Raw genomic sequence first — 19,963 nt, 5'->3', positions numbered from 1 at the left:
GCGCCCTTGGCACTTGCGAATGTGCATGCTCTGCAGTGTTTTGCGCACATTTTTTTACAGCATGGCGGGAGCAACTCACCTTGTCAGGTTCTTCCCTGTACGTCCTGCAAACTCTTAGCTGGAAATCACCTCTTGTTTTACTAAATATGAGTTTCAGTTAATTAAAATCGATTAATTATTAGGCAATGCGAATGAGTGTCAGCAGCCACAGGCAGCACCTATGCTTATGCAGTCAGCTGCGCGAAGCACTGCAGGCCGCTTGCGAACCACACGGTAGCAAACCTAACCTCGGGGGCACACAATTTCGTAGAAAAACAATGCACTGCGATGGTAATGGCTCTTTTTTTTTCGGAGATTAAGCGGGGGTACCTCTCCACAGCATATCATGTAAATTAGAAGAGTTAAAAAAAAACTATGTTTCCACGTTTTCTGGTCTCATTTATTGTTATCCCTTTGTCACTCGGCCGAGCTTTCATCTCAGCAGCTTTACTGCCTGCGAGATACCCGCTCAGGAGTGGCCAAATGCGACCTCCCCTGCAAGAGTGCATTTGCCGTTTGCTGGCTCGCTATAGGATTGTGAACCGGAACCATTTAAAGTTTGCGTTTTCTTTCTTTTTTTTTGTTGTCTCCCAAAAACATGCTCCTATTCAGAGACAAGCCTTTACCGCAGTGAAATAAGGGTGGCTTGAGAATGAATACTTGTGACCTAAACAGTAGAACGCAAGGTTCGTAGCCAACCAAATGAACAAAGCCCCTCGACACCTTCAATGTATAATCTGGGAGAAAGCTGGCTGGCAGGCGACTTCGGTGCACAGGGGAAAGCCCCTCGACACCTTCAATGTATAATCTGGGAGAAAGCTGGCTGGCAGGCGACTTCGGTGCACAGGGGAAAATGCTGCTATTCCGGGGGCGCAGGGCTGGCGATCTGCCGTTCGGAAACAATCCCTATTCGGGCGCCTTGATGATGGTGCCCTCTGTCACACCGAAGTTTGGGTTTAATTAAGCTCAACATGTTTGGAAAATACCGCATGTACTTGTGTGAGGGCTGCACTTCTCTTTCGAGATTTTCGCGGAGGATGGCCCTTACACGAACGCGGCAATTTCCACTCAATTTTCTCAGCTTTTCAAAATCGAATGGAGCTTGGATTATATGTCTACGCCGAATTTGTGACGATCCATTTTTTATAGGATTAACGCGGGCCTGGTGATCCCCCTATGGAGAAAAGCGCATTGAAAGTCGAGGATACGATGAACGACGGGAACCGCCTGCAATCAAATTGGCTGGTAGGCGTGCAGACGCCACGTCCTCCCAAGTTACTGTGACCAAGGATTAAGTCAGAGTCGTGTCCAAATAGCAACGCAATTTGGCGCCAGATCATGATGGCGATTTAGCCGGCAGTTCGAAACGGCTTCACCTGTTCGACCTGTGGCCGTGGTGCGAGGCTGGTCTCGCCTGGCCTGCTCTTTCGCTCGCTTCGCTGCCGAAGGCGGTGCGGAGACCTTGATTGGAATGTTCTGTTTTTGGTTAACTCGAAATGAAATAAGGCCATTTATGATAAGCGGCCGCTATAGCCAGTACCTTCAGCTGAGCAGCGCGCTACCAGCCCAATTGCGATCTCTCAACGTTATAGTACCGAAACTTCCGGTTTCGCCTCCCAGCATGTCTGACGAGTTTTTAAATGGCGATTTTGGGTCAAAAGCAACGCAACCTAAAAGGTGACATACCCAAGAAACAGTACTTGTAGCTTCCGGCATCGCCTCCGAACTTGTGTGAAGACTTTTCAACTCCAGGATGGCCATCGTGAAGCAAAGGAAAAAAAAAACCGCGAGCACGCCAGGAAAATGAAGAGATGCTTCGATTGCTTATCTTACGATACAACAATTACGCAGGGCACTAAAACTACTTTCGTGCTTTGAAGGTCAAAGCATTAATTTTTTCATTTATATTTTTTTGTTTCTTTCTATGGCACGTACACCTGCTCACACGGTGGAATAATATTTCCTGCTCATAAACACACGCTCAAGTAAAACTCTTGCTTGGGCTAGCTGCTTTATGGTTAACATCTTCAAGCATTGAACCAACTATAGCCCAAGCAAGAGTTTTACTTGAGCACATTTCTTCAACATTGGGCCCTTATTCATCGAAGCTTCCGCATCTATCGCGCCATTCTGTGCGTTAACCTGCCAGTCTTGAGTGGTGTCGTATTGCTTGAGAAGAAAACTGGTGCCATTAGAAGTACAGTCTATCATCGGCGCTTTGGAGCTATCTTCAGGACACGTCAGGCGCGTATGCAAGATACTCAAGTCCGAGTGGCGCTGGTCCTGTCGTTTGTGTTCTACTTTAGTCCTCGTTCGTCGCGCCGTTTTCGTTACATCTTCAATCAATAACATACAGTCATAAGGCAACGCATACACTAGGTTCACCTTTATTCGCCAAGAAGCAACGCGGTTCTGTGGCCTATTCTTTGTGGTAACGTATTCGCGAATCGATTTCGATGCTTTTCCCTCCTCCTATTCACCGATAAATGCACAGCCTTCGTCAAGTTTGCAGCCCAGGGGGTTTGCTTCTGAGCCACACCGTGTGGTTTGTAATCCATCCTTAGTTATCTAAATCTCATGAGTGTAAAATTTCTGTTCCTGCCCCCTCCAATCGCTAGGCCTTTCACAAATGCTACATGAGCCTTACTACACGGCTTAGAAGCAAACCCCCTGAGCTCTAAACTTTTGGCAGTGGCTGTACTTTAGATTGCTGGGACATGATGTACTTACGCGGGCGCTAAAAATGTTACTTTCACCTTGCACTAAGACTTTCTTCTGCAAGTTTCGTATGCATGGAAACATTCCCGTGAAGACTTGGCTTCAGAAATAGGGCATTTCCATTTCGTCGGTGAAATGCCGCTTCTGTGATGTTCCTCAAACAATCGAAAATTGCTTCATCAATTGCAACGACGCAGTTCTGTTCTTGGATGTCTTGCAACGCACGTTGAAAAAGCGGATTTATTTGACTTCTCATAACATAGGAAACCTATTCGCAGTGAAATATTATGATGAATCTCTTGATATATGTTCTTCATGATTGGGCTGCACAGCTTATTGAAACCTAGAGCGGTGGACCAGCACTGTGAATCAGTTGTTTCGACGAAATCTCATTCTGCCAAATGATTGTTCATCTGGGGGAAGTGTGCGAAAAGACAGACTTTAAGCCGGAGTGGCGCGCCCCCTCTTGGTGATGTGCTCAGCCTTACCTCCCTTCTAGCGCTTGGTTGCTCTGCGTTTTTTTAGATGTCTTCCGTGTCGTTTCCTAAAAGCTTTGTAAATATTTCGTGTAAATAGAGCATAATTTCAGCGTAATAAATGCCATGTTTGAAAAATAGGCGGCTCTATGGCCAATGGGTTGCTTGCTCGCCTCGCAGTGTGCAGGTTCGTGGTTCAATTCCGCGCACCTTCGGAAGAAATTTTTCTCTTTTCTGATAACGTCAATGGAGGGGCTTTGTGCACCACTTATCCTGGACGCTGACTACGATGGGTTTCAAAGTAATAAATTGCTGCATGCAATCTGTTTCCACGAGGCGCTGGTCGATACCCAATAAGAGGCGTACGTGTTTTGCGGTAACGTTTATTCACAGGAAGTAAAGGGGTTACATTGCAATTCATAAATGAAACAACCATGCGCGGTGGTGGTGGTTACAGAACAGAGAAAGGGAGAGTGCGGTGTCTAGAGGTACTGACCTGCTTTCATCGAGGCCTTGATGAAGGCAAGTGCAGCTCCTGGTGCTACAGGTTCGGCCACTGCGTTTTCTTGGCTAAGCTATCGATCGTATAGGACGCTGTCGTCTGTTTCCATGCATGGCAACGACGATGAGCATTCGTTTCCTGCTCACCCTATATGCGATTCTTCGATTGGACGAACTATGATGAGCAATTCGCTCCATGGGACTCTGGCTTGAAGTGCACCATACGTGATTAGCTGCGCCTTCTACGAGTAGGTTCGCAGTCACTTGCGACACATTTGCATCATGTTAATTAAAGCTACCACCAGTCGATGTGCACCAAGTTTTATTCTTATTCACTTTTTGGCGTGGCCTTCTGCAATAAGTGATAAACCGGAAAAATGACAAATGCATATATACGTCTTCACAAGACAACACGCTGCAGACTTCACAGAGGCATCATCGTAATGGAAAGAAGTTATGGCTGGGGTTATGACTATATCGCAACTGCAGTAACAGTTATAGCCCACCGTTGCGAGAGTATCGTTTTCAACTTTGGCGTTTTAATTTATGCTTCATGTCTTAGAGTTTCGGTTGTATATGCAGTGTTTTGTATATGTCCACTCCTGCGATAGCCCCTGTAGGGGCTGCAGTTTTTTACAGATAAATAAATAATAAATAAATTGAGTGCTATGTGAGCTCCAGTGCACAGGCTTCATTATGATGAGTGTTCTGCTGGGCGGGCGAAACTCTACAGCGGGCATCTCAAATCATTCGTTCTTGACCGCATGAACCGCAGCATCAGAAGTCCGCTCCGAGGCATAACGCTTTCCCTCGGAACAGATTCTGCTGCCCGAGTTCCTGTTTGGGGTACGGCGGGCAACCTGAACGTGCGCATTGTGACGCGTGAGCCATGAGACTTCTTGGAAGGGGACCGATGCTTGCAATTAACATGATCATCCACAGCGATCGGATATAGTATACCTGATTCACAGGTGCTGTCCGGATGAAGACGGGTGATCTGTTGAGCTTGTAATCTTGGGAACTCGCGGAGTGCAAGCTTTGCTTTTTAACGCAACCGTTACTTCTCGTCACTTGTATACATACATTAAGCGCGGTCACTAACTGCAGGCGGCTAGCACATTTAGTCGTAATGAAAAATTCAGGTATTTTTAGCCTCTGAGGTTTCTCGCATAAAGTTTTTGGCTTTTCGGAAGGTGGGGCACGCGTCGGTCGGCTTCCGCCTCACTCCGGTGCCCGCAATCTGATTGTTCTTTTCGTGTCCCCACATTTGCTTGTGGGCAATCGCTGCACGACGAAACCATATCAGATGCTTTCGCGTTCGGAGGCTTGCTGTAGCTATAGTTTCCGTATCTAAATGCTGACTGGAACCTTGGAGGTAAACCTGGGCATGAGTTGAGTGGATGGAAGCGAGCAAACGCGACATCCGGCTAATTCGACCTCGTCGCTCTCGCAGCATTGAGTGCGCTGGGAGGCCGGCCCTCTTCGATCATGCGCGCGTCGGTTGCACGCAGTAGGGTTGACAAGCCCTTCCCAGGCGGCCCGTTGCAGGCCACCTAACTGGTCTGCGAGGCCATTCCAGGCGTTGCTGCGATATGCCTGCGCAGTACAGGCAGCACCCACGGATGCGCGCAGGGGAAAAGAGGATCCGTCTCGAGGTGTCCATGCAGGGCATGGCAAGACTCGCGCTAGGGAGGTTTCGAGAGCACAACCTACAGGAGCATCGAGAAAGCGGCAAAGAGCTGCTAGCCCAGCAGAGGTGCACACAGTGGAGCGAACACGTTGGGGGCGGATGAGTGCTTTTATTGGCGGCGCGCCGTTCAGTCTCGCTCCTCGGGGAGGCAGTTCATGAGGTAGTAGGTGCCCTTGGCGAGCTCGACGCGGTCTGCGGCCAGGTCCAGGTCGGTCGGGCAGCGCATGCCGGCGGGGCAGGCGCAGTCGCGCTTCACGAAAACCGTCCCGGTCACGAAGGACTCCGAGATGGCCATGCAGGCGTCCTCTTCCACGGGCTCGCAAGTCGGAGGCTGCGCCCAACAGTGCCGCTCAGTATGCCGAGTGACTCGTGCACTTTCAAGTTTACGACATCTGCTTACGGATGACTGATAGCTTTGCAGCGCCATGTTCTCATTCACGATTTCGCGAAATTACACGCCGCAATCATTGATATGGTGATTCCTTTTCAATACCTAATCACTCTTTCAGCTGCTGGACTAACTTATAGTCAACCTACTACTAGTAGATCACTTACGAGTTTTTTTTTCTCTTGATTGACTAGGTTAGTCAAGCGTAGAAATCTTCCTATATATATATATATATATATATATATATATATATATATATATATATATATATATATATATATATATATATATATATATATATATATATATATATATATTCAAAGTTGAAAACGCTTCAATTAGCCATAGATTTATTTTGAGTCGACGTTTCGGACAGAGCCTGTCCTTTCTCAAGACTGAGGTTACAGGGGTCTTCTTCCTCTTCTTAAGGAGTTGGCACTGGCACACATGTACGACACATGAACAAAAGAAACAAACGGAGGCAAAGAATACTAGAAAAGATACAGATAGAAAGAGAAAAAAGGGGAACAAATAAAAAATAAAAACGTGTTGTCCACCGCCGCCCACCCCGAAGCCGCGGGGAGCCGACTCCGGACGAGGAAAAAAAAAGGAAAACAGGGAGCGGGAGGGGATAATGGCTACCCATCAAGGCGACAGAGCGGCGGCGTGTAAGGTAGACAGGAGCAGACGGTGGCGGGATCGCCCTACACACAAAAGTTAAAGACGCGTGCACTCGCGTGCCCCGACCATAAAGAGTAAACAAATAAACAGAATAAAATGCAGACAGGGCCGGAGCTTCCGTCATCTGGAACCACTTCGGCAGCCAGAGCCAAGGCCGAATCAGCGGCGCCGTGAGCTTAACTAGACACACGTGCACTGTGCATGAAAACACCCAGACACACAACAGTAAAACATCCGAGCTCATGGCAGTGTCGTGTGGCGGCTAAATGACAATGGCGGGAGCATTTAAGCGAGTAAGGTGTACAGAAACAGACGGTGGCGGAATTGTCCAACATATATAAATTGGAGATGCTTGCACTCGCGTGACCTGGCCAGAAAAAGTAAACAAATAAACAGAATAAAATGCAGGCAGGACAGGAGACTTCCGTCATCTGGAACCATTTCCGCAGCCCGAGTCAAGGTAGAATCAGCTTAACTACACACACGTGCACTGTGCCTGGAAACACCCACAAAAGAAAAAAAAGTGGAAAAACATCCGAGTTCGGCCAAGTGTGGTGTGGGAGGTAAATGTGAATGGCGTGAGCACTTAGGCGAGGGTTCTTCAATTGCACCCCGTCTTCAAGGTAATCGAACTGGGAAGATAGGGGCAGGATGGGGTAGGGAATGAAGAAATTTGTGTGAGCTTGAAAAAGATGTCGCTGGCAAGAAACGACCGAGGTATGTCAAGCTGGCTCTCGTAATGTCAGCAACGGCCCTGCAAGGGGCGGATGGAGGACAATACACCTGGACTTTCATTAATGCCGTGAGGAATTGTTTCAAATTTGTAAATGAAGTACGACTCGCGTTGTTCTCTTTCCCGGGTGTTGTGGAACCCACCCTGTAGGACTGTTAACTTAATTGCATCAAATCGGTGGTTTCGCTCATTAATGTGTTTTGACAAGGGAAGGTTGGGTAGGGATAAGATATGCGCGCGGTGGTTATTAAAGCGAATTCGTAGAGGGTTGACGGTCTGTCCAATGTACTGCATACTGCACACACTGCATTCTAGGAGGTATATTACGTTGCAGGAATCACAATCAAAGTTGCCATTAATTTCCCATTTGAAGCCTGAAGCTGTGCTTACTGCACAGCTTGATGTTTGTATGTGTTTGCAGACCTGGCATCTACTTTTTCCACAGGGCCGGCACCCCAAAACCGGCTGGTTATTTGTTTTTGAGTGTACAAGAATATTTTTAATGTTTTTTGGTCGTCTGTAGATCACGTGAGGGGGAGCAGTGAAAATTTTGGTGAGGCGCTCGCTTTGTTCGAGGATGTTGAAATGTTTTCTGAGGATTTTGTTTACGTTAGGCGGGTTACTGGTGAAGGTAAGTACGAGATTTGCCCGGTGGTCTGTTTCGTCGTTGTAGCGACATCCCTCCAGTATTTGCTCTCGGTTGAGTTTAGATGCCTTTTCAATGGCATCGTCGACAATGGCGGGGGGGTATCGTTGCTTAATGAGGACTTCTCGCATGCGTTTGGAATTTTTTACGAAGTCCTCGTCTTGGGAACGTATTCTTTTAGATCGATGTGCCTGAGAGTATGGGATGCTTGTTTTAGAGTGACGAGGATGGCAGCTTTGGAAGTATAGGTATTGTTGGCGGTCCGTCGGTTTTCTATATACACCGGTGGTAAGTGAGCCTTTGTTTACCGAAATCTCAACATCTAGAAAGTTAATTTTGGTGTTGGAGTACGTGTAAGTGAAAGATATGTTGGGGTGGACGAGGTTGAAGTTTTCAATAAAACGTATGAGTTCTTGCTCTGTGTCAGTCCATATTAAAAAGATGTCATCCAAGTAGCGTTTGTATAGGGTGGGCTTAATGGGGCAATCTTTCAGAAATTTGGATTCAATACTATGCATGAAGATATTGGCGTAGGTTGGTGCCATCCTTGTACCCATGGCTGTGCCATTAATTTGCAAATAGTGTTCATTGTTAAATTCGAAGTTGTTATATTCAAGTACGATTTTTGCAGTATTTCTAAAACACGTGGGGTAGGGGTTTCCTCCTTTCTGTTTTGTTCATACGCTTCGATCAGAGATTTAATGTCATCGGAATGAGGAATGTTTGTGTAGAGAGAGACTACATCTAGTGTTGCCAGGAAGGCTCCTTCCGGGAGTTTGAGACCTGCTATTGCGCGAAGGAAATGGTTTGTGTCGCGTATGTATGATGCGTGTGTTGTTGGAATATGTCTAATTAGTGTGTCAATGTAACTGGAATTGGTTCTGTAATCGTGCCGATGCCAGATACTATAGGGCGGCCAGGATTATTCTTTTTGTGGATTTTCGGTAACATGTAGAATCGGCCCGGCGACGGGTGTGGTGCGGTGAGGGCTTTAGATAACCGTAGGGATATGTCCCCATTCTTCGCAAGTTGACCCAGGGTCTCCGCTACAAAATGTTGGTATTGCGCAGTTGGGTCTGCTTCAAGACGTTGATAGAAACTAATGTTAGAGAGTTGTCTCAAGCCTTCTTCAATGTATTTTTCGCTGTCCATGACAACTATACCACCTCCCTTATCCGCTGGCTTTATGATTATATCTGTCCTTCTGCTCAGAGCCTTCAATGCATCCCGTTCGTTTTTAGACAAGTTCTGCCTCCCTGGAGTGTGGTTCTTGTAGGCGTAAATATATATATATATATATATATATATATATATATATATATATGTGTGTGTGTGTGTGTGTGTGTGTGTGTGTGTGTGTGTGTGTGTGTGTGTGTGTGTGTGTGTGTGTGTGTGTGTGTGTGTGTGTGTGTGCGTGCGTGCGTGTGCGTGTGTGTGTGTGTGTGTGTGTGTGTGTGTGTGTGTGTGTGTGTGTGTGTGTGTGTGTGTGTGTGTGTGTGTGTGTGTGTGTGTGTGTGTGTGTGTGTGTGTGAAGATACCATCCCCTGTTCTATGAAGGTGCAACTTTTCAGTTGTGCATTATGCCTCCGCCCCAGCAAATATTGCTCTCAAATGGAAGCATTTCCCATGCCTTACCTCGCATACTTTGGAGATGTGTGTTGGCTTCCAGCCGTCTCGTTTGACCTGCGTTTACCCCTTTTTTCTGCGCGCACTGTCTCGGGGAAAACGAAATAGCCGCTGTGCTTTTCTGGGGGGGGGGGGGGGGGGGGGGGGGGGGGGGGGGGGGGGGGGGGGGGCAGAACACCAGGGAACACAACAGCCCGTCATAGCTTGATAGGCGACTGCTTCATCGCACGCACAACACGAGCTCCCTTCAAGCAGTCGGATCGGTCGGGGGCTACTTGTTTGGCTAGTAACCTTCTCTCCGGGTATCTGACCGACCACTATCTGACTTATTTCATGATAAATATAGCCAGAGAAGCATATCCAGTGACATTAAAAATCTGCACATCTTTCTCATTCAGTTAAACATACTGTTCCTTGTCTGATTAGTGAGCCGCTAGTAACCTGCTGTCTGCTGGCTATTTAATTCGTTGGTATGCTCCAACCTCAATTCAAACTTCCACACATCTGCTGGAAAATTACTGACTGTCGTACACCATGTGCGTCATATTTTGACTCACAAATTAGGTCTTTAACTAGCCATAATTTAGCTGACCTGCTCACTCGCTACAAAAATCGGTAAATCATGTTTACTCATGGGCAGACGTGGCGACGCTCATGAGGGCGTCCCCGCTCTGATTCTCGCGAGAGGCTTCACTCGCTAAGGTGAGGGAAGGCAGAGGTGGTGAGGGAGGGCAAGATTTGAGGGGTGGAGGAGAGGGCGAAAGCCTCTTCTCTTGCCAGCACTACAGCCACACCCGTCCTTCGCTGCGGAATATAGCACCCGGTTTCAGTTAGTATTTTTCTCTTAAAACACGTTATGATAGTAATAGTCAATGCTTAGGGAATATTCCAACCCAAGCGCCAACTTTCGACAAAACCGAATATCACGGAGAAGATAGTCTTTGCTTACTTTGAATTTTCTACGCTTACATCCGTTGCGTGTTATTGGCGCCTCGTCGCCGCACCGGATGCGCCGGGTCGTAAGGAATAAGAAGATATTTTTACGAAACGACATAACGCAACACCACAGTGCACTCTCAGTGGAGTATTACGTACTGATTACGGGTAGCAGGCGTCTCCCAAGATGAAGCGACGCTGTTACGCGTTGCGTATCTGATCGTGTCGCCTTCGCAATGTGTAAGCGAGCGCGCTCTCTTATTCCCTTGTGTTCTTTTGCTGTAAAGGCTCTTAATACGGGCTAGGGACGAAGGTTTGAAAGCAGAAAAACGAAGCTCGCGGTGCAGAGCGCATGAGGGCAAGGAAGGGCCAGGAAAGTTGAAAAACTAGGGTGAGGAAGGAAAAGCAAGAAAACGAGGGCATTTTTCCACTCCTGCTCAAGGGTCCTTAGAGTAGCAGCAGGGAAACTCGTCAGCCCAATAGCTGCAATGGCCCAGTCGGCCCTTCCACCACCTCTGGACCACCCAAAGCGGTAGAACAAGTGACATACGCGTTTGCAGAGCGTGCTGACATCGATGGCGGTGACGCCGTTGTCGTACTGCTGGTGGCTGGTCTGGTTGCGGTAGAAGATGTGCGTGGGCGGGCAGGAGCAGTGCAGGCGCGCCGTGTTCTCCAGCTTGGTGCCCGTCAACAGCGACAGCTTCACCGCCGTGCTGTACACCACCTGGTCGCGCAGGCAGCGCGCCAGGCGAGGCGCCCGTCCGCAGTACTGCGCCAGAGAGACACGTGCGGCATGCTTGAGTCCACAAGGCTTTACTGTATGCATTCCCCGGTCGGTACTGGGCGCGCGTTTTCCTTTTTCAAGCGAACATGGTTAGGATTGTCTAAAACTGTTTAATATCTTGTAATAACGGTTGTTTGGCGTCCCTCATAGCCTGAGTCGCTTTGGAACGTTAAACCCTCATAAACCATAAACCAATAATGGTTGTTTGTAATAATTTATTTATAGCTTGGTATGTTTTTTTTTCCTGTTTGTACCTTTTTGTCCACAAACTGCTGTATGGTTTTATTATATTCTGTCACTTTGTCCCATGTCACGTATCCTGCATGTTACTTACAGTTTATATAATCTCCGCCCTTTCCTCCTTGCCCGAAAGAGCCCTTAGAGGTAAACAAATGAACAATTAAGCAAGCAAGCAAACAAGCAAGCCGATGAATACATAAATGTGCCGTCTTTTTCAAAGGCACATCACTGAGTTTGCTTCTGCACTTTTCAGTACGGCTCACAGAGCTCCACCCACGCTTTCTACTCTCTACTGGTGAGGGGAACATTCCTTTTCAAAGTTTCAAAGTACTCGAGGTGCTTCTGCAGTCCAGCCGCATGGGCCGAGCACCCTACGCAGTGGCCGGAGAACTTTCGGAAACGATGGTACGTACGATCAGCAACAAATGAAACGCGAACAAGAAAACTGAGATGGCGACACAAAAACAACATATTAGCTCCTGAAATTAAAATACAGTCGAGGTTGATTAGCACTCCTGAAGAAGAGTCTTTGCCCCTTCGAAGTTAAAGTAACCTGGGCTGGTGTTGTTGAGCTTCCCCTTGCTACCAGCTTCTCATTTTTCTGTTCGTGGCTGAATTGTCTTGTTCGTGTTTCATTTTTTAGTGATAGTACGCATGCTCCGCAACAGATCCCCGCATACTGTGTCGAGCATTGGAGCCGCAGCGGCCCGACGCACGGCCCGGGGCGCAGGGACCTGTGAAGCTGTGCACACCGACGCTACGGGACGTGTAGTTGCTTTAATGTGACGACCCAGGAACGTGCACTCATATTGTGTGGAAAGCGTTATAGGCGCAGCATTGCTGAGAGCCGGGCCATTGTGGTTCGCCGACCGGTGTCTCGTCACTTGTTCTGTCGCACAACTTAGGGCAATGTGCTATTTTTTTTACGTCTCTCTCTCGTTGTTCCGCCTGTAGCGCCTCCGTCACGCACACGTGACATCGTGCCATCTTCACTGCTCGTCCCCAAATTGTGTGATATTGTGTGATATATTGTGATATAGTAACGTGCATTCCTTTTGCACGCTGTTCGGTGTTCACGGCGCGGCAACGGGCGTACGCAGTTTGCGCACTGATTTCTTTGCACCTCCATACAGAAGACGCGCTGTCCACTTTTTACACGCGTTGTCCAAGCGCCGTGCGAACGATGCCCACTTCAGGAGGTGGAACGTGAGTGTGCCGACAGTTTAGCGCGTGTTTAATAGAGCAGCGCATGCGCGAGGCACGGCGGAAGGTATAATTCTTGCTTGGAGCAGAATTGTTTTTGCGAAGTTTTCTTTTCCCGGTTTGCAGACAGCATTCGACGGCCACCTGCGCTCACCCGAAGGCCACCAACGCTACATGCGCCAGCGTCTTCACGCAAAGTAGCGAGGTTTATTTGCTTCTTCTTTTTATTTATGTATACAGGGTGTTCAAAACTAGATTTTCTGGATTTTTAAAACAAATAAAAGAACCGTACACAAAAGTTGTTTTTGTAAATTGGTTAATGTGCCATGCGGACGCAAGCTGTGAGGATAATTATTTGCGTTATATCAGAAATTAAATAGATTATATAATTTACTTTTTATAACGGCAGTTAGCACGCATGTTTGTGTTGAAAACCTAGAGGCTGTGGTATTTGATGGCTATTCTATTTTGCGCAATTTTAGTAACGCGCCTGTGCCCTGAGATATGCACATCTGAAATTTCAGCCCAATCCGTCCAATTACGCATGCGAGAGCGAGGCGTTCAGCATGAAGCCCCTGCCTAGTGTGATGCCTCTGACATGAATGTGACGTGAAGCCTCTGACATGAATGTGGACCGACAGGGGACGGTAATTATTTTTCGTTCTTGGCCAGCGAAACCCAGGAATGAGTGTGCAGGCGACGTGAGGCGAGCCCTGTTTCTTTGAGCGATTGCTATTATAGTGGGTGATAAGACGTGGTGTCGCTTTGGACTTCGTATGCTGTCAACGCAGCGATAGCGCTCTCGATCCTGACCCAGAGGTGAAAGTTATCACCGTCCCCTGTCACTCCACTTTCCTGTAAGACGGAGGGTCATAAGCAACTGCTGCGTCACACGAGGGAGGATGTTCATGCCGAGTGCCGAGGTCTCGCATGTGTAATCAGACGGATTGGACTGAAATTTTAGACGTGCATATCTCAGGACACAAGCGTGTTACTAATATTGTATAATAGAATAGTCACCAAATACCACTATCTCTAAATTTTCAATATAAACATGCATGCTAACTAAAGTAAATAAAAAGCTAATTATAGCATTTAGTTAAGTGCTGATATTACGATGACCGCCTGGCCGCATACCCCATTAAAAAAAAAACTTTTGTGTAGTGCTCTCTGTTTTTTTTTATATATACCTAGAAAGTCTAACTTTGAGCACCCTGTACATCTCGTGGTCGCTTACTCCGTTTTCTTTCGGATGGCCTGACGGAAGCCGCAGTTGTACTGACGAGATCCGTTTTTTTTTTTTACCGGTATACAGAGTGATTTATGCACCGGTATACAGATTTTTGTTTTAAATACTGCAAGATATGCGTCGATGTGGTCTGTGCGGGTGGATTGTACAGCAAGGCGACATTATATACCACGTGATAGAGCGCAATAATTAGACGATTAATTGGCCTCTAAAATTTTAACTCTTAGAGGAGTAGATTATATTGCGAAATTGAAGGCCATCAACATCGAAGGCGAGCCTAGCTTTGAAATTTTCTTCATCGGCAATGTGGTTCGATATACCCACCATCAAGAATACGCATTTTAATCTTCGTTGGATTGGCTTTCCTGCATTATACATGTATAAATTGGTGTCGCGGGCATTTTTTATGCACCAGATACAGACGCCATTTGTGTATTCGAGGATGTAGAAGAAGGATACCACACGTAGCGACGCAATTGTATAAATATGCAACGCGAGAATGCCAACTCAACGAGCTTTCAAATGCGTATTTTTGACGTTGGACATTTCGGACCACATTGCCGATTAAGAAAATTAAAAAAAACACGCTCACCTTCAATGTTGATGGCGTTTAAATTCGCATTACAATCTTGGACCATACAGTCTAAAATAAAAAGTTGATGAGTTAAATTTATTGAATTAATCGTCTAATTACTGAGTTCTATCATGCACTGTACAGGGTCGGTCAAAAGTTCCCAGGCCGCAGGGTCTTCTTTTCTTCATCATATCCCGGCACTTCTCATGCCGATAAAGCAATCAAGGTATCAAGGTTCTAAAATGTTAGAACGATGCTTCTCTTACCCTCTACAGACATTTCGAGCTTCGCGGGTGTTATCACTGCCGAAATATACTGCTATAGCAGGCCCTGTGGCCTGGGAACTTTTGACCAGCCCTGTACATGATGTCCGCCTTGCTGGACGATCCACCAGCACACACCGCACCGACGTATCCCGTGCAGTTTTCAAACTAAAAATCTATAAACGTTAAAAACAAATCACCCGGTATATTATCGGCTCTCCTATAAGCTCCCTTCTGCCGCCGCGGTGGCTGAGTGGTTATGGCGCTCGGCTTCTGGCCCGAAAGACGCGGGTTCGATCCCAGCCGCGGCGGTCGAATTTCGATGGAGGCGGAATTCTAGAGGACCGTGTGCTGTGCAATGTCAGTGCACGTTACAGAACCCCACGTGGTCGAAATTCCCGAAGCCCTTCACTACGGCGTCTCTCATAGCCTGAGTCGCTTTGGGACGTTAAACCCTCATAAAACTAAACTATAAGCTCCCTTCTCGAGGAGTCGGTTTTCTTCGCGTGCTCCGTGCGGGTGCGTGTGCGACGCGACGAATTAAAGAGCAGCTTGTTATGGCAAATGCAAGCACGACACGGCGTCACGTTGGACGTCTTTGTGCGCCGCCTCCATTCCCACAGGGAGACGCGAATTTCGCCCTCCAGCTGGTAGGAGGCCCACCTTGTATTGATCGTTGCCGTGCGACACGGTGCGTCCGTCCAGCGGGTCCCAGTCGAGCGGGCAGCTGAGGCCGTCCGGGCAGCGGCACAGCTGTTCCGAGTTGATTCCGGCAAGGTTGAGCTGGACATAGGCGCAGGCACTGTCCTCCATGCACTCCGGCAGACCCTGAGGAACCAGCAGCGGCCGACAGCCGCTTATAGTTCAGTTTATCATCATCACCATCAGCCTGACTACGCCCACTGCAGGACAAAGGCCTCTCCCATATCTTTACCCTGCCCTGGGCCAGCTGCGGCCGCCCTATCCCCGCAAACTTCGTAATCTCATCCCCCAACCTCACTTTCTGCCGCCCCCTGCTACGCTTGCCTTCTCTTGGAATCCATTCCGTTACCCTTAACGACGATATGTTATCTTGTCTTCGCATTACATGCCCTGACCAAGCCCATTTATTTTCTTGATTTCGACTAGGATGTCATTAACCCGCGTTTGTTCCCTGACCCACTCTGCCCTGCTTCTGTCATTTAACATTGCATCTGTCATTTTCCTCTCCATAGCTCGCTGCGTTTTCCTCAATTTAAGCTGAACCGTTTTCGTTAGCCTCCACGTTTCTGCCCCATAGGTGAGTACCGGTAAGATACAGCTGTTATATACTTATCTCTTGAGGGGGTGTTGGTAAACTGCCATTCATGACCTCAGAGAACCGGCCAAATGCGCTCCACCCCATTCTTATCCTTCATTTCCCTCTCATGATCCGGATCAGCTGTCACTACCTGCCCTAAGTAGATATATTCCTTTACCACTTCTAGCACCTCGCTGCCAATTGTGAACTGCTGTTTCCTTCCGAGACTGTTGAGCATTACTTTGGTTTCCTGCATAATAATTTTTAGACCCGCCGCTCTGCTCTGCCTGTATAACTCATTGATCATGATTTGCAGTTCATCTCCTGAGTGACTAGGCAAGGCAATGTCATGAGTGAATCGCAGATTACTAGATTACTGAGGTATTCTCTATTAACTAGTATCCCTAACTGTTTCCAATCCAGGACTCGGAATACCTCCTGTAAACAGGTGGTGAATAGCATTGGCGAGATCGTGTCTCCCTGCCTGACACCCTTCCTTTCGGAATTTTATTGCAGACTTTATGGAGGGCTGTGGTAGCTGCGCAGCAGTTATAGATATACGTTCTAGTATTTTTGCATAAGGCTCTTCCACACTGTGATTCCGCAACGCCTGCATGACTGCTGAGGTTTCGACTGAGTCAAATGCTTTTCGTAGTCTACGAAGACTATACACTGTAGGGGTTGGCTACATTCTGCACATTTCTTTACCAACTGGTTGATAGTGTAAAGATGGTCGGTCGAGTATCTTTTACAAAAGCCTGCCTGTACATTTGGTTGATTGAAGTGCAAGGTTGTCCTGACTCTATTAGCGATACCTTAGTAAATACCGTGTAGGCAACGTAAGCTGATTGGTCTATGAGTTTTCAATAAATAAAAGCCCATCTTTAGTTTCCTTACATCTTTTTCACCAAATGATATTGTTTCATTTGTATCGTGTATTTTGCATTTCTGTTTCTTGATTTGTTATTTTGTACAATTTATTTATAATTTCATTTTAACATCTTAAGAGCGTGTTTATTGTTTGCAGCGTGTGTTTACTTGTATACTGTATGCCCACCCTGCTAAGATCTTATAAAAGATCCCAGTATCAACAAATAAATAATAAATAAAGTCCTTGACGTCTCCTTTCTTATGGATTGAGATATAAATGACGGAAGCCAACAAAGGAGCATAGGCGATGTCATTGTTTAATTCTGTAGTTTTTATCAATGGGAGATTAATAAAAGCAGGAGAAAAGACAACCACATGCCGCCGGTGGGATCCGAACTCATGTCCTCTGAATTTCGCGAAATTCTGAGGTCGTGTGTTCGGATCCCACCGGCAGCATGTGCTTGTTTTTTCTTCCGCTTTTATTAATCTTCAGTTGATAAAAACTACACAATTAAAAGACATCCCCTAGGCTGGTTGGTTTCGGTGACTGTTAGCTTCCGTCATTTATGTCTTATCGAATACCTCTTTCCATTCCCTTGTATGCTGGACTGAGATTGTTAGCGTTTGTGGGGACCTGCCCTGCAGCCCCCTGTGTTTGCTTTCCTGCGAGGCACCATGCAGCAGCAGTCCACCCCGAGGATGAGCGCATTTCCTTGCCAGTTACATTAACTGGCAAGGGAGGGCGCCAGCGTCGCTGCGCGGGAGACTGCTGAAGCCCGCGCGCGGGAGATGGGGTTCTTCGGCTGGGATCGCCGGCGCGAGCGGACGTGTCGCTCGCGGCTCCGCTCTTCGCCGGCGGGGCGAGGAAGCAACGGGGAGACCCGCTCCCGTATATCGTCCCGTCTGGCCTTCGGAGTATATATCCCTTGCCCTAGCGCGGGCGAACATACGCTCGGAACCTTGCTGGTGAGTCGGACGACCTCGATTCATTAGCATATCTTGTTGCTAGCTGGCGTTATTGTTGCCGTAGCAATAAATGCCTGTTTGTGTCAGCCAGTGTGTCGTTCCTTTGTTCCCTCAGAGCAAGGCCCGCCGTGGTTGGCGTGCGCTCGGTAGCGTACGCGATCACGGGGTGGGGTCCGGGCGGCTTTGAACCGTGTCAACCGCGATTGAGTGGGGAGAACGTATTTATATCTCCCCAAGTCAACCCCACACGTTCTTCCAAGATACTTGTACGCTCGAGGTCATAAGGTATTGCGTATGCAGGGTGGCTAGTTTTTCTAGCCCAATCTCCCCTCCGTCCTTTAAATGATCTACTGTTACCTGATCCTCACCAGCTGCTTTCCCCCTTTTAATTGGTCCTAAGGCTTTATTTACTCCTGCATTACTGGTGGGATGTCCCATTGCTGTGGGATATATCTAATCTTATTTATGTCTTGATTACATTGGCTACTGTATAGATATAGGTAGAAGTCTTCAGCTACTTTAACTATAAGTTATACATATTGCTAATGACATTGCCCTCTTTGTCTCTTAACGCATACATCTGATTTTTCCCAATGCCTCGTTTCCTCTTCACCGATTTTAGGCTACCTTCGTTCTTTAGAGCATGCTCGATTCTATCCATAAAGGCTTACGCGCCTACATCTAACCATGATGACCAAATCGTCTAAAGCTTCTATGTAGACGTGGAATCGGCAATGACCAAAATGAAAACACAGTACTCTGTACTGATGGATTACTTCAATGCCAAGGTAGAAAAGAAGCAGACTGGAGGCCAGGCAGCATGCGACTATTGTTCAATTCACGCTTCACTTATTCGCTCCGGCCAACTCGAGCCACGGAGGGGGGGGGGGGGGGGGGGGGGGCGTGATCACCGGCGCGAGCGAAAGGGCAGCGCTATATTTGTCCCGCAGGCGGATTATAGCCACAGCAGAAAGGGCATTCACATTGTTCGCTTTACGCAATTGGCAAGCGCTCACATTACTGGTTAAAGTGTTTGTCCATTATTTCGCTAAGCTTCTCTACAAAGCCATTTTCATTGTTATGGCTGTCATATGATCACGAACACCTCGCCTACGCTACTAAACTCTTACCTGGAACCCATGACGCTGTCGAAGCTCAAATCTATTGTGGGACACCAACCTGCCTGAATATAAAGGGGACAAGAGACCTCTCAAGTTGCGTTAGAGCAGCTTTTATTTCGCCCCCCCCCCCTCAGTATGTTTGTAACAGGGGTGAAATAAGTGAAATTATTTATGCAAGAAGCATTGAAAGTATGCTAGCTATCAAAGCAACTTGCAGAGAACCGCGAATGCCGGGGATAGCTTACTCTTGGTTTATGAAAAAACGATTGCTTCACTAGTGTTCTTAATGGCTGGTTTTTGAAAATATTTCTGGTCGAGTCCATAATAGAGCCGTGACGCAACCGTGGCCCTATGCGCAATTTTATTTCGAAATTCTCGTTTTTAGGTCTTCGCTTTTAAGCGTCGGAAGAGGCTGCTTCTTATGCACACACTTCGGGCGCCCACCTTCCACCGGGTTGCTGAGAGTTGTTGGGGAACGACAACAGCAGGAGATACGAGAAGAGCTACTTCGCAGCCGGGTTCCCTAGGCGACGTCGTCGTGCGCCGGCGGTCGGCTAGAGCGGGACACGCCGAACCACTTCCATTATCGGTCACTTGGTTCGGCAGTGTCCCTCATGTCGCTAGTGTCAGCATTGTGAGGACCTTCGCAGCCTGTCAATTAATGATAGCGACGTTCCCACAACATGGCGGGCAGAGCGAGGGCCACCGTGAACCTATGTGATGTTAAAGCGGTATGTACTATCGAGGACAAAAACTTGGAAGACGCTTAAGCTCCACCTTAAGAGTGAAACGCGATAGCGTTCCCTCGTGTTCGAGCACCCGTCGATGTAGATGGCACATCAGCATTTAGGGAAGGCGCAGACTCAGAAGATGAAAGCCCCGCACTAGTAGACGCTACCAGCACCATCACACACGTGTGTCAGTAGCAAGCAAGCACCCGCTCTGTGTACCTCCCTCATGACGGCATCACTCCGCACTGC

General features: G+C 47.6%; 1 protein-coding gene across 2 annotated transcripts in view; it reads right to left on the bottom strand.

The window, feature by feature from the left end:
* Positions 1 to 3,606: 3,606 nt before the first annotated feature.
* The window catches only part of LOC144112671 (U-scoloptoxin(11)-Sm5a-like), a 184,913-nt gene continuing 168,556 nt past the window's right edge, over positions 3,607 to 19,963 (bottom strand). For both annotated transcript variants that reach the window (XM_077645482.1, XM_077645483.1), the window contains exons 3-5: positions 15,411 to 15,575; positions 10,985 to 11,203; positions 3,607 to 5,755 (exon numbers count right to left, since the gene is read on the bottom strand). In XM_077645482.1, coding sequence (XP_077501608.1) covers positions 5,552 to 5,755; positions 10,985 to 11,203; positions 15,411 to 15,575 — 588 coding nt within the window. In that variant the 3' untranslated portion in view covers positions 3,607 to 5,551. The remainder of the gene's footprint in view (positions 5,756 to 10,984; positions 11,204 to 15,410; positions 15,576 to 19,963) is intronic.

The sequence above is a fragment of the Amblyomma americanum genome, chromosome 1 (assembly GCF_052857255.1).
Source record: "Amblyomma americanum isolate KBUSLIRL-KWMA chromosome 1, ASM5285725v1, whole genome shotgun sequence".
NCBI classification, from domain to species: Eukaryota; Metazoa; Arthropoda; class Arachnida; order Ixodida; family Ixodidae; genus Amblyomma; species Amblyomma americanum.
The sequence above is the reverse complement of the archived record's forward strand: the minus strand, read 5'-3'. Positions and strand labels throughout refer to the sequence as shown.